We start from the raw sequence: 13683 nt of genomic DNA, 5'->3' as shown, positions 1-13683 counted from the left end.
GAGAGTGGTGAAACCCTGCAATGGGTTGTCCAGGGAGGTGGTCGAGGTCCCGTCCCTGGAGGTGTTTAAGACCAGGCTGGACGAGGCTCTGGCCAGCCTGATCTAGTGTGGGGTGTCCCTGCCCATGGCAGGGGGGTTGGAACTAGATGATCCTTGTGGTCCCTTCCAACCCTGACTGATACTATGATACCAAGATAAACCAAGAACCCCCAGGCTTCTCACAGCTATTGAATTCACACATTTTCCTGCTTCCTATTTCTTTGGGCTCATTTGACTGTGAGCAGTAAGAAGCTGAAAACCCTCTGCATTAGTGTTCCCCATTAAGGCACAGTGGAACACTTTGCTCCTCTGCAGACCCTTTGAGTGTGCAAACACCTGTCACCATTGTGTGATGGAGAGAGGACAGTTTTAAACCATGGAACTGAGATGATTTAGGAGTTTCCAGAGTGTCATGAAGTGCACCACAAACTGGAAAGCCCAATTGCTCCTTGAGTTTCATGGCAGACTTTCAAACTCTCAGAAATTCCTAAGCACCTTTCTTCGAGATCATAAACTTCTCTGACAATTTCTTCACCAGAGATGCTGCCTCCATCTATTAGAGTCCTTTGCATGACAGTAGCTACCCCAAGGACTAGGGGGAATGGAATGAAGCTGGAGGTGGGGAGATTCAGGCTAGATGTGAGGAGGAGGTTCTTCACCATGAGAGTGGTGAAACCCTGGAATGGGTTGTCCAGGGAGGTGGTTGAGGCCCCGTCCCTGGGGGTGTTTAAGACCAGGCTGGATGAGGCTCTGGCCAGCCTGATCTAGTGTAGGGTGTCCCTGTCCATGGCAGGGGTGTTGGAACTAGATGATCCCTGTGGTCCCTTCCAACCCTGAATGAAACTATGAAACTATAAGTTTTGGGGATAAGCACTTTAACAGAGGAAAGTTGTCCCTGCACTAGGGTACAGTTTGCAAATCTTACTTCAGGTAGATAACAAAATGGGAACCAACCACATTACAAAAGTGCCAGCCATAGACACTGAGCCAGGAGCAGCAAAAGGATTGTTTCCTTTCAACAGTGGTGAGATTTTATGTCATCAATAAAAAGGTGCTCCCAATTTTCCAGACTACATTTTAAACTGCAGGGATAAAAAAAAAAGAGTCTCCCACTCTTGCCTCTTTCTTGACACCTGAGATTATCTAGGCAAAAAAAAACCAGGGGATGAACAACTCCCCAGGTTCCTTGGGTACCATATTTTCACATATATACTTATTATAAGCTAGAAAAAAATTCAGGACTAAGACTAAAAGCCAATTATTCAAGAGAAGACAAATCCTGAGCTGAAGTTATGAATTATCACTTTCAAAGAACTCACAGTTCCTTGAAACTATGCACACGGTTCGTGCTTAAATGGTGCAAAATTGAGATCACATCCTCACAAGTCAAACTGATAAATCTAGGCATATTCACACTAAGAATCCACAGCATCAGGAATATATTTAGCCAGTCTCCAGGAACCACATGGACCTAACCCAACATTCCTCTGCATTTTCTTCTCCCCTTGTTTTACTGTGTGTGCATGTGTTGTGACAGGGATTAGTTGTTTTTTTCTCATAAGCAGCTGCTTATTGTGGGACCCAAAGCACTTTGTCAGTCATTTGAAGGATGGTGGTGAAAGTCAGGAGCCATCTCCCAAATCATGGTATCACTTCCATGTTATTTATGCATGTGTTCCCCCCACTGATTCTGTGGGAGTAAGGCACTGAGGCAACAGGGGGTTTTGGGAAGCACATTTAAGAACATGCTTTCCAACAATGTTCAACAAGAAGCAGAACATTCAGCCACCAGATATGATGAAACACTGCAAACTGCATTGCAGGCTCTGCAGTTCCAATATCTACTTCAGGTGGTCCAGAGAAACTCTATTTTGAGTCTTTTTATTGTGATTAAGCTTAAGACTTAAGCTATTACATTGCCATAACATTTACCATGGCTACTTTTACATGGGAAGAAGCAGACAATACATAAGTAAAGAGCAAGCTCTGGAGTGGTGCAATGGATCAAAATTATTCCTGACTGTTATGGTACTGGGGCAGGGAGAGCAGAAGGGAGGAAAGACACCTTCCTATGTAAATAAAGACAACATGCTAAATGCATAACTATAAAACAAGAGCATCTGAATGTTTATACCTTGAAAACAAGTATGTAAATAACCAATCTAAACTGTCCTGTTACTGTAAAAGGCTACAGAGAGGTCTATCTGCTGCATGGAGTTTTGCAAGTGCAAATATGTATTGAAGCTCTCCCTTTATACATGTGCTTAGAGCTAAATGTGTGTTAGTGCTCTGCCAATATTCACAGCAAAATGGAAAACATACAAAAGCAGTGAACTCCAATTCTACCTCAATTTCCCACACCCACAAAAAACAAAACCTCAAGCCATGGAAGCAGCATAAGATAGCACAATAGGGTGGGGCTGGGGTTAAACACAAGGACAAGGGGTTTGCCTGTATATACCTTTTGACCCCACAATCATCCCTATTTATGCACAGACACACAGAGATTATTCACCTTCCTGCCCAGAAGGAGCCAAGGCAGGAAGTGAGGCTGCTGGGCAAATATCAGTGTACATTATTGGTGGTTCTGTGATGTCAGTGTGTCTGCTTTGGGGGTATTTATGAGTTAGGCCAGACACTAGCATGAACCTGTGTGTGCACAAAGCTGTCGACTGATGCTCTTAGCCAAACATTGTTAAATTAGCAACGACCACACTTCCCACTGAGGGCTGTATATTTAAATGTTTTCAAATCAAAAGCTATTTTTGGATGTATGTGAACCAAAAAAAGGGGATGGAGTTGTATTTTGTCAAGGAGGAAATAAAAGTCTATGATGCCCATACATTTGCGGCCTCTGTCCGAAGTGGCTGACTGGATTCTCATTTGAAATTACAGAGACTAATATTTAAGTTAAGCACCTTGAGATGCTACACAAACAACCTGGGGACAAAGCTTCCTTCTCCAAAAGATGAAAAGGAAGTGAATGCACATATGGGGAGCAGAAATGCCATCTTAGACATAGAATGATTCTCTGAAATCCACTGACCAAACTGGGCACACAACCTTAATGGAGAAAGCAGGCTTCAGTTGGAAGACCCTTGCAGCAGAATGGGCTTGATTACAAAAATGGAACAAAGTGCTCTTTAGGGGATGGCTAGGAAGAAGAATAAAAGAACTGTTCAACAATACATTAAATAAATTATTGCAGCAGTCTTTAAGTCACAACATTAATACAGCCCTCTAGTAAGCAAAGGTATTAGCACAATTGTAAGCAGAACAGACTTGATGGTCCATTGGTCTCCTTCAGTACAGTATTTGGTGTTCTAGGATATTTGCCATAACACATAAAAGCCAAAAAAGTTGCCACTTGAAGAGTGTGGAATTAAACAAAGACACAAAGCAGGTAAAATTCAGCCCATGTTAACCTGCCATTCCACAGGAGAGCCACACAGTTCAGGGCCACCAGCTCAGGCTTTTGGTTGGAACGGTAACAGGTGTCCCTTCTGTACCTACCATGCATGAGAACTCACAGCCTTCTGTACTTACCATGCCTGAGAACTCACAGTGACCCACATTATTTATTAGCATTACTGTAACACAACATGCTAGAACTCTTGCCTGACTGCAACATTTCTATAGTTGGTACTAGGATATGGTTATATACCTGTTCTTCTGCCTTCCAGCTCCCCAGGCTTCTCACACAGCTCAACAAGTGGCATAAATTAGCCTGAAAACCAAATAAATGCTCACCTCATCAGGACAGTGACTTGTAGCACACACACTCAGCTTCCTTTAGTAACAACAGACATCCTTTAGCTTTGTTTCTCCACCAATCTTTGGTACAAGGGAAGCAATTTCAAACATCCAAAAATCTAACCCCAAGACTGAACACCATATAAGAATGTCAAAGAAAACTGCAATTGGCCAAGAAGTTTGCATGCACAGATAATTGATATGTAGACATTTTGCTTGCAGGCTGCACTGAATATTTAGTCCTACAGCTTCCTCCTAAATGAGAAAGGTTTGTTTGTTCTCTCTCATTTTACCCTTCAATGTTAAACATTTCAGGGTCCCAAACAAATTAAGGACTGAGAGTTACTGCCTAGTTAGCACTGAATCCTAATCAAAGTGATGCTGAAACATTGCAAGAGTCCATTATTTACTCAAACAAAGACGACACAACGTGTGGATACAGTCTATTAAGTTAAGACTTGTTTAACAAACTTTCTTAATGGCTAAAACCAGCTTATAATCTGAAGAAAAACAGAAAAAGAGGTAAGCAAGCTTAATCCACCAACAGTCAAACAATGGCAGTTTAAAATTTACTAAACTGCAGGCATTTAAGAGGAGAAACATACATCCAGAAGCACAATAACTGTGTTTGATTGAACAAACCTTAAATATATATATATATATATTAATTACTCACTGCAGAAAACCTCCAACAGCTCCAAACATCATCCTGTATAACATTTTATGTTTCAGCAGTATGGATTGAAGGCTTTTGTTACAACTACACACAATGAAGTCCTCACTGTGCAAGGTCAATTTGCATTTGAAGAAACATTACTGCAGAATACATCTCAGCCCTCCGGCAGCAAACCAGAGGTCTAGAAACAATGTGAGGATAAACAAATCTCCTAAAATAATAACTCTGTCACCTCCAAGTTCTCACAGAACTCCTTTATTAACATCTCCACTGATTTTAAGTGCTCCACTTGTATCCCAATGAAAAGTCACTCACCCAAGCAGTCTCTATAGACTTTAGTGAGGTTACTCCTGAAAATAAGAGCTCACCAAGCTTCAAAATGTTCCTTCCTTAAAACATTTACAGAGATAATCCAAATGAAGCACTTAATTACCAACCTTACCTACAAGTTCATGATTTTCTCCAATGTTACCTTTCTCAGCACTAAAGACAGAGGGGCACTAACATTTTAGACAACACGAGCTATGAGCAATGCAATTTCATCAACAATAAGAAATCCAAGGGAGGAAGAAGAAAAAAAAACCCAAAATAAACCTCAACAGGATCTAGGACAACTGCCCAAAATATCTTCCCCCACTCCTAAAAAAAATCCACATATACTCATGGATAATTACTGCTTAGTGATTTGGAGGGAGGAGCTTATGCCCAGCAGTCACCCAACTGGGGGGAAAATCATATAAATACTCAAGGATGACACTTGAAATCATCAGCTTCTGCCCACTCACCAGTGGCAGGAGAACTCCTCAATAGAGAGAGATTCACTGCTCTACCACTCTGCATTGGAGCTCTACATTTTGGTATGTTATGATTTCATTTCATTCTATTTGGCTTTGAAGATAACTTCTGCAGGAGTTTTTTTTGGCTGGAGGGGGGAAGCAGGGCCGGTGACAGCGTCATTACTGTCACTGGGACTGTGAAAGGTCCCAGATAAAAGCCTGATTTCGATCAAGGCAATTTTTGCCACTAATGCTGAAGGAGCTTCATGTTTTGTTTGCAACAGGACTAGCCAGAGGCAATAAGGTCATGGTAGAGTGTCTATGTATTTCCACTGGAAACTTTTCTTCAGGTCAGAAGCTGTGATATACACAACTCCTGAACTTAACTTTTTGAGCCCTAGTGGCAACTAGGCAAATAATCACTGCTTCTGATGACTGGTTTTAAATAGGCTGGTATCCATTTAAAGTGATTCTTTCCCTAAGAGTGTGGTTGTTGCCTCTAAGCTATCTATTCAAAGTGACAGCACTGCTGCTTCTCTTCTTCTTAGAGGATTTTTCATAACTAGTGGAAGTAGGATGAAGTAAGCACAGAATGATGTTACTTTAAGAAAACTCATTTATTCATGCAAAATAGAACTGAGCAGCTTTTCTTTACAACAAACTTCTTTCTTCCTTTCCAACAGAGAACAGATTTGGAAATATGCATTTACAAATACCCTTACTGCTGCTGTTTTGCCTGAACATTGTCCATGGCAGCGATGGATATTTTTCTGAGCAGTATCAGAAACAATCCAGCATCAAGGGGCCACATTTTCTACCATACAATGTAAAGAGTCAAGGTAAGACTCCTAACTTTTGATCTTAAACACAATTATTCCTAGTGGGTCAATACATGACCAAAAGCTCTTTCTTTATGCTGTTGGTATTTAACTCTCATTAACAGTTCAGGCTTATTAAAATGATGGCACTGCTACAGAAACAACTGGCAGTGGCTCTGGCAGTTGCCTCTTACTGACAAAGATGCACACTTGTCTCAGACACATTTTTTGCACAATAATCATTAAAGGCATATAAGGTGGCAAAAAATTACAGCTACAGATCTTGAGTAGTGGGACTAGTACAACATGATTGTGTATGTAACTATGTACAACATGTTGACTGCCCTCAAACTCCTCATTTGAGCACTGGGCTTTCTAACAATAGACCTGTCAGCTACAAGATTCAGAAATAAAACTTACACAGCTCTACTCCAAAAAGGCTCATGTGTGAATTTGATTATACATCTGATACACATGGCCAAATGGAGAGCTGTTTAAAGTGCAGCAGGGCTAAATAAATTGATATATAGTTGTAAAAATGTGACATAAACCTCTACATAGGTTGGGTTTTTTTTCATGAGTGATGTAAGCCAATACTTTATCAGACTAATCTCATAGCAATATACCAATTCCAACTCTACTATATGAAGTTCTCTTCATTTCATAGATCAATCTTATGGCAGACTGTGTAGGCAATATATAATTGCAATGCTATACATTGTGATATCTTACTTCTGGGGATCCTCCCTATCCTTGTAAGCCAAGTGAGTGCCTATACTTGAGTTCCTTTTTATATTTCCATGCTTAGGTTAAAGCCTTTAAAAAAACCCCCACAAACCTTAAAATCAAATCTTCAGACTTCCCAGGCACTGGTTTTATTTGAGGAATTGCCCCTCCCCAGAGTATGATCAGTAGTGTCTATTCAAAAGTATCACCACTGAAACTAGGAGAATTGCATCCTCCTTGTAAACATCCTGCTCTCCCCACCAGAACAGCATGATTTTCTGTCAGCTATTAACAGGCTATTCAGAACTTCCACTTTTGCTGTATGCCAGCTACTTTTAGTTGTAATAATCATACTTGGTCATACTATAGTATCACAGTATTGCTAAGGTTGGAAGAGACCTCAAGGATCATTGAGTCCAACCTGTCACCACAGACCTCATGACTAGACCATGGCACCAAGTGCCACGTCCAATCTCCTCTTGAACACCTCCAGGGATGGTGACTCCATCACCTCCCTGGGCAGCACATTCCAATGACTAATGACTCTCACGGTGAAGAACTTTCTCCTCACCTCAAGCCTAAACTTCCCCTGTTGCAACTTGAGACTGTGTCCCCTTGTTCTGGTGCTGGTTGCCTGGGAGAAGAGACCAACCCCTTCCTGGCTACAACCACCTTTCAGGTAGTTGTAGAGGGCAATGAAGTCACCCCTGAGCCTCCTCTTCTCCAGGCTGCTTGTCACAAAAAAGCAGCCTGGAAGTTCAAATTCAGTCTAGGCCTAAACTAGTGACTCAGGACAACAAGTAATAGATCAATATATAATTTCAGTTGGCAATCAAGACCTATTAAAGCATCAATTAATTTAGTAAAGTTTTTTAACAGTTAAAAACAAAAATCTTCATGACAGTAGCTCTTTTGCTTGCAATCTTTGAAAGTCCTAGTTGAGAATAATCACTGAATTAAGTCTGTTCAGCAATACTTACTGAGGGTTATGTTAAAGATTTCATAATCGATCCACAAATAGGATTTGACTGCACTCAGAGAACATAAACTGATTTTGCATAAAGCTATGTACCAAGACATATAAAAGGGTAGCCAAACTCCACTTCAAATTTTCCTGATAAAAATCCTACTTCATTAATGCATTTGGCTGTCTTTTCCTCAGAGGACTTAGGACTGTCCAGACATTCACAACTTTAATAGAGCATAACTCCTTACAGAAAACCTCTGTAACAACATGGACACTGACAAAGCCTTTAGCATCTTATGCAAAAAAGTGCATCACCTTTGTGAGCCTCAGACTGATATAAAGTCACATCTAAACCACGGTAAAAAGCAGAAAGAGAATGACTATGAAGGTAAAGTTTGAAGGAATTTGATAGGTAAAAGACAAAATCAAATTAGATCAAATGCAATAACTGCATATTAAACACAGAGAAAATGAATATTGTTCCCTTCCCTCTCTATCCCTGCCCTGAGGGGACCTGGCTGGGGTCATTGTTATCTTCTGCTGAGGTAACCACCTAAATACTTGGATTTGGCTTCAATATACCTGATGTAAAAAACTCTTTGTGCTTTGTCCCTAATGCTTTACAACTGAAACAACATTAGCTAAGGAACCTGTTTAGGTATTTGTATTGAGGCTTAGAGTTGACCTGCCTGTGTTCTCTGATGCAAACAGATAGTTTTTGAAGCTCTATCCACAGACAGAACCTATGAAAAAAATCCTGAGTCCTGCAGTTAAGTAAAGGAAAATAGCTTGTTACATAGGTGACTTAAGAGATGGCAAAGAAATTCCTTGTATGAAAAAAGTAACTTGGGAAAGGTTTCCTCTTCTCAGACTTGCCTGTCTGTGGTGAACACAAAATGTGTAAAGAACATTTATATGCCACTTCAGCTACAGGGTGTGTATTAATTCTGAGAGGCCTAAACCTCTTCCAAATTATTTTCTTTTCATACAATCTAGTTCTTAAAATTTGCCATATCTTATGACACCTACACAGTAAGAAAACTAACTTGCACCCCACTGAATCTGGGAGTTTAGTAGTGAGAAATCCAGCAGTATCTGTAAGATACTAAAGACTGCACCAGACCTGTCACTGGTACTTAGAGATTCCACAACCATCTCTGCATCTGAGAATCATAGAATAATAAGGTGGGAAAAGACTTCAGAGATCATCAAGTCCAACCTGTCACCCAACACCTCATGACTACTAAACCATGGCACCAAGTGCCACATCCAATCCCCTCTTGAACACCTCCAGGGACGGTGACTCCATCACCTCCCTGGGCAGCACATTCCAATAGGTAATAACTCTCTCTGGGAAGAACTTTCTCCTCACCTCCAGCCTAAAATTCCCCTGGCACAGCTTGAGACTGTGTCCTCTGGCTCTGGTGCTGGTTGCCTGGGAGAAGAGACCAACTCCCACCTGGCTACAACCTCCCTTCAGGTAGTTGTAGAGAGCAAGGAGATCTCCCCTGAGCCTCCTCTTCTCCAGGCTAAACAATCCCAGCTCCCTCAGCCTCTCCTCGCAGAAGGATGTGTGTTTGCATTTTCAGCTTATCAGTATAGCAGAGACTGCTTCTTTCTGAGTGCAAGATTTCAACAGCCATCTTCCTTTTCATTGCCTTCAGGAGGATGAGATAGGAACGCATTCAAGATGCTGTGCATTTGTGCTGATTTTATGCATCCACAAAAAAGAAAATGCATTCTCCACGCTGGATACATTAAAAACAAATTGTCTGGCAATATAGGAAGGCAACCTTGCAGACACAGTATCAAATGAAACTCAAATGCAAGGATAGGATAGGATAGGATAGGATAGGATAGGATAGGATAGGATAGGATAGGATAGGATAGGATAGGATAGGATAGGATAGGATAGGATAGGATAGGATAGGATAGGATAGGATAGGATAGGATTAACCAGGTTGGAAGAGACCTTTGAGATCATTGAGTCCAACCCATCATCCAACACTATCTAATCAACTAAACCATGGCACCAAGCACCCCATCCAGTCTCTTCCTACAGATTATCTGCTATTATCTCTGTGTATACACATTATCTGTTATTAAAAAGAGATATGTAGAGTAATTTTCTCCCTCTTTTGTCTCATTTTGAGTTCACCAGGACTAGCCACAGACTGGAAAAAGCAATTTATTATCTAAGAGGCAGCAGAATGATCCTTGCATAAACTTTTGCACACACATACACACACACATATATATATCTCCAGACACACACTGCTCTTTTTGTCAGACACTGAGATGCACATTTTAGCTGGTCCATTGTTGCTCCATTATCAATTTTTTTTATAAGTAAGCATCAAATAGATTATGTTGCCCTTAAAATAACAAAACAGAATCCAGGTTCTGGCTGCATCTCCCAGTTTTTCTTTTTACATTGATTTATTAATTTAACATCATAGGTATGGTTTTTCTTAATTCTATAATGCTGCCAGGTGCTGCCTTCTACTGAAGTAGTCTCCCAACATTCCTGTTAATCTTTTCTGTAGCATCCCCAAATCAGCACCCCAATTCCAACATGAAGCTACAAAGTGCACAGAAAACTAAGCAGGAAGCTTGTATGTTTACTCCTCTATTTGTGACATTTGGTTAAGTGGCTCCACCTGCTGTTGTGAAAACTATGGAAGTTTAGTCTGGAGAAGAGGAGGCTTAGGGGAGACCTTATTGCAGTCTACAACTACCTGAAGGGAGGTTGTAGGCAGGTGGGGGTTGGTCTCTTCTCCCAGGCAATCAACACTAGAACAAGAGGACACAGTCTCAAGCTGTGCCAGGGGAAGTTTAGGCTGGAGGTGAGGAGAAAGTTCTTCACAGAGAGAGTTGTTAGCTGTTGGAATGTGCTGCCCAGGGAGGTGATGGAGTCACCATCTCTGGAGGTGTTCAAGAAGAGATCAGACATAGCACTTGGTGCCATGGTTTAGTAGTCACGAGGTGTTGGGTGATAGGTTGGACTTGATGATCTTTGAGGTCTTTTCCAACCTTATTGATTCTGTGATTTTAAGTAGTATAAAAAACCAAAAGCAATGCCAGAATTCTGACTGCAGTAAGATGAATGATGAGCTGTGACCTTGCAATTTTTACAACAAATGAAAATCTTTTAAGACAGTATTTGAAAATACAACATTCATATTGTTCCCAGAAAAGAAAAGCAGGGCCATGGCTCGTTTTTGGAAGTTGGAGGGAAAAGGACAAAAATGTCATTACTTTAATGTGGCACAAAGTAGTTTCAGAAAAGCAGCTGCACATGGAGTTTTGTCTGGTTTCATTCATCAAGATGCAAGTTTGATGACTGGCTAAACCAGTTACCTCTCTTTTCTTCTTCCTTCCTAAATAGTTGGCATCTATTGGTCAGCATCTTTTCAATTCTCTGATGACCCTTAATATATTGAAGCCTCCAAAAAATTCTAGAGGATTTGTAGCTCACAACACAACTCCAACAAATTTATACTTAAGAGCTCTGACATACTTTGCTCTGAACATCAGTTTCTCAGTGACCAAACTGTTAGATGTTAGAAACTCGAGGTGAGGTTAACCCTTTACACATTCACCACCACAGTACAAGTCTGCAAATCTTTTACAGCTGCCCTAATTGACCTGGTTTCCTCTCTCTCACAGGTGTGCAGGTAAGGGGTGAACAAGGACCCCCAGGTCCCCCAGGCCCTATTGGACCAAGAGGACAACCAGGTCCTGCAGGAAAGCCAGGGTTTGGAAGTCCTGGTCCTCAAGGCCCGCCTGGTCCCCCAGGACCACCTGGATTCTCTGGGGTTGGAAAGCCAGGTATGCCAGGTCTACCAGGGAAGCCAGGAGAAAGAGGACTACATGGTGAGAAAGGAGAACCTGGACCTGTTGGGCTCCCAGGAGCAAGAGGCCCACAAGGACCCCCCGGCACTCCCGGCCCCGCAGGACTGACCGTCCCTGGCAAGCCAGGACCACAAGGCCCTCCAGGAGCTCAAGGGCCAAGGGGTTTCCCTGGTGAGAAGGGAGAACCAGGTATCCCTGGTATAAACGGACAAAAGGGAGAAAACGGATTTGGCATTCCCGGTCGCCCAGGTAGCAGGGGTCTTCCAGGCCCGCAGGGACCCCGGGGTCACCCTGGTCCTGCTGGAGTAGGGAAGCCTGGTGAAAATGGTCTTCCAGGTCAGCCAGGTATGAAAGGTGACAGAGGGTTACCCGGTGCCCCTGGAGCGGCTGGCCTGCCGGGTCCGCAGGGTCCCCCAGGAGAGCCTGGAGAAGCTGGCATCGGCAAGCCTGGCCCAATGGGACCACCTGGAGCAGCAGGCATCCCTGGAGCCAAGGGACAACCTGGACCTGCAGGCTTGCCTGGATCCCCAGGTCTGCCAGGATTTGGAAAGCCAGGATTGCCAGGGATGAAGGGACACAGAGGGCCTGAAGGTCTTCCAGGTCTTCCAGGACCTAAAGGAGAGCAAGGCCCAGCTGGTGCACCAGGGGAACCGGGGCCAGTCGGACCCCCAGGGAGCATGGGCCCCCAAGGACGCAAAGGCTTGCCTGGTGACAGTGGCCTGCCTGGGCCCAAAGGTGACATGGGCCCTGCTGGCCCCCCAGGATTCCCAGGGGCCAAGGGTGAACGAGGTCTGCCAGGATTAGAGGGGAAACCAGGATACCCAGGTGAGCAGGGCCTCGCTGGGCCCAAGGGACACCCAGGTTTCCCAGGTCCAAAAGGTGACACTGGCCATGCTGGGCTTCCCGGCTTGCCTGGTCCAATGGGTCCACAAGGACCTAAGGGAGTGCCAGGGATCAATGGTGAGCCGGGACCCAGAGGACCTTCAGGAATCCCTGGCACCAGAGGCCCCATCGGCCCCCCTGGCCTGCCAGGAGCCCCTGGTGCTAAAGGTGAGCCGGGAGCACCAGGACTGCCAGGCCCAGCAGGTATTTCTACAAAAGGCATAAGTGGACCCATGGGACCACCTGGTCCCCCCGGGCCTAAAGGCAGCAATGGAGAGCCTGGATTGCCAGGTCCCCCAGGTCCTCCCGGTCCCCCTGGCCAAGCCATCATCCCACAGGTGCCTGAAAGCTATGTTAAAGCAGGAGAGTCTCGAGAGCTATCAGGAATGTCTTACATGAAAGGAGTAAACCAAGCCCTTACAGGGATGCCAGTGTCTGCTTTCAGTGTCATCCTCTCAAAAGCCTACCCTGCAGCAGCAGTTCCCATCAAATTTGACAAAATCTTGTACAACAGGCAGCAACACTATGACCCCAGAACAGGCATATTCACCTGCAGGACCCCTGGACTGTACTATTTTGCCTACCACGTACATGCAAAAGGAACAAACGTTTGGGTGGCACTCTACAAAAATGGCTCCCCACTCATGTACACCTACGATGAGTACAAGAAAGGCTACCTCGATCAGGCTTCTGGTAGTGCTGTCATTGACCTCATGGAGAATGACCAAGTATGGCTCCAACTGCCCAATTCAGAATCTAATGGTCTCTATTCCTCTGATTATGTTCACTCCTCTTTCTCAGGTTTCCTATTTGCTCATGCCTAAGAGCATCACCCCACTTAACACCGCCCTGACACACTCTCCTTCAGACCATTTTAACTGAGTGCTGACCTGTTTCACCATTAGCAAGTCAACCTCAATTCTGCCAGAGAAATGGAGAAGGGAGTGAGGTGGTGGAAGAGATTGGTTCAAGCCTAGTAGAATAATATTGTATGTTTTTAGAGAATTTCCATTTAAAAAATAATGTTTTAAATGATGATCAACTGTCCAAATGAATGCAATATTAAAATTTTATGAATTGACAGAATTACACCAGCCTCTCTCTTTCTTTTTCTTATGTTTTCTTTATATATATAGAAAAAACTAAATCAGAATTTCTAACCATCACTTCTCATAACACAAAGAGTACCCA

The 13683-nt window shown here is 43.2% G+C and overlaps 2 protein-coding genes across 2 annotated transcripts in view; one reads left to right on the top strand and one right to left on the bottom strand.

The window, feature by feature from the left end:
* The window catches only part of COL10A1 (collagen type X alpha 1 chain), a 36279-nt gene extending 22707 nt beyond the window's left edge, over positions 1 to 13572 (top strand). The window contains exons 2-3 of the mRNA XM_068162351.1: positions 5928 to 6083; positions 11425 to 13572. Of these exons, the coding sequence (XP_068018452.1) occupies positions 5945 to 6083; positions 11425 to 13316 (2031 nt within the window). The 5' untranslated portion in view covers positions 5928 to 5944 and the 3' untranslated portion in view covers positions 13317 to 13572. The remainder of the gene's footprint in view (positions 1 to 5927; positions 6084 to 11424) is intronic.
* The window catches only part of NT5DC1 (5'-nucleotidase domain containing 1), a 120471-nt gene that overhangs the window by 91337 nt on the left and 15451 nt on the right, over positions 1 to 13683 (bottom strand). The window lies entirely within an intron of this gene.

Source organism: Melanerpes formicivorus, unplaced genomic scaffold (assembly GCF_026170545.1).
Source record: "Melanerpes formicivorus ecotype bairdi unplaced genomic scaffold, bMelFor1.0.p_v2 SCAF_63, whole genome shotgun sequence".
NCBI classification, from domain to species: domain Eukaryota; kingdom Metazoa; phylum Chordata; class Aves; order Piciformes; family Picidae; genus Melanerpes; species Melanerpes formicivorus.
This window is presented reverse-complemented; position numbering and strand designations above follow the sequence as displayed.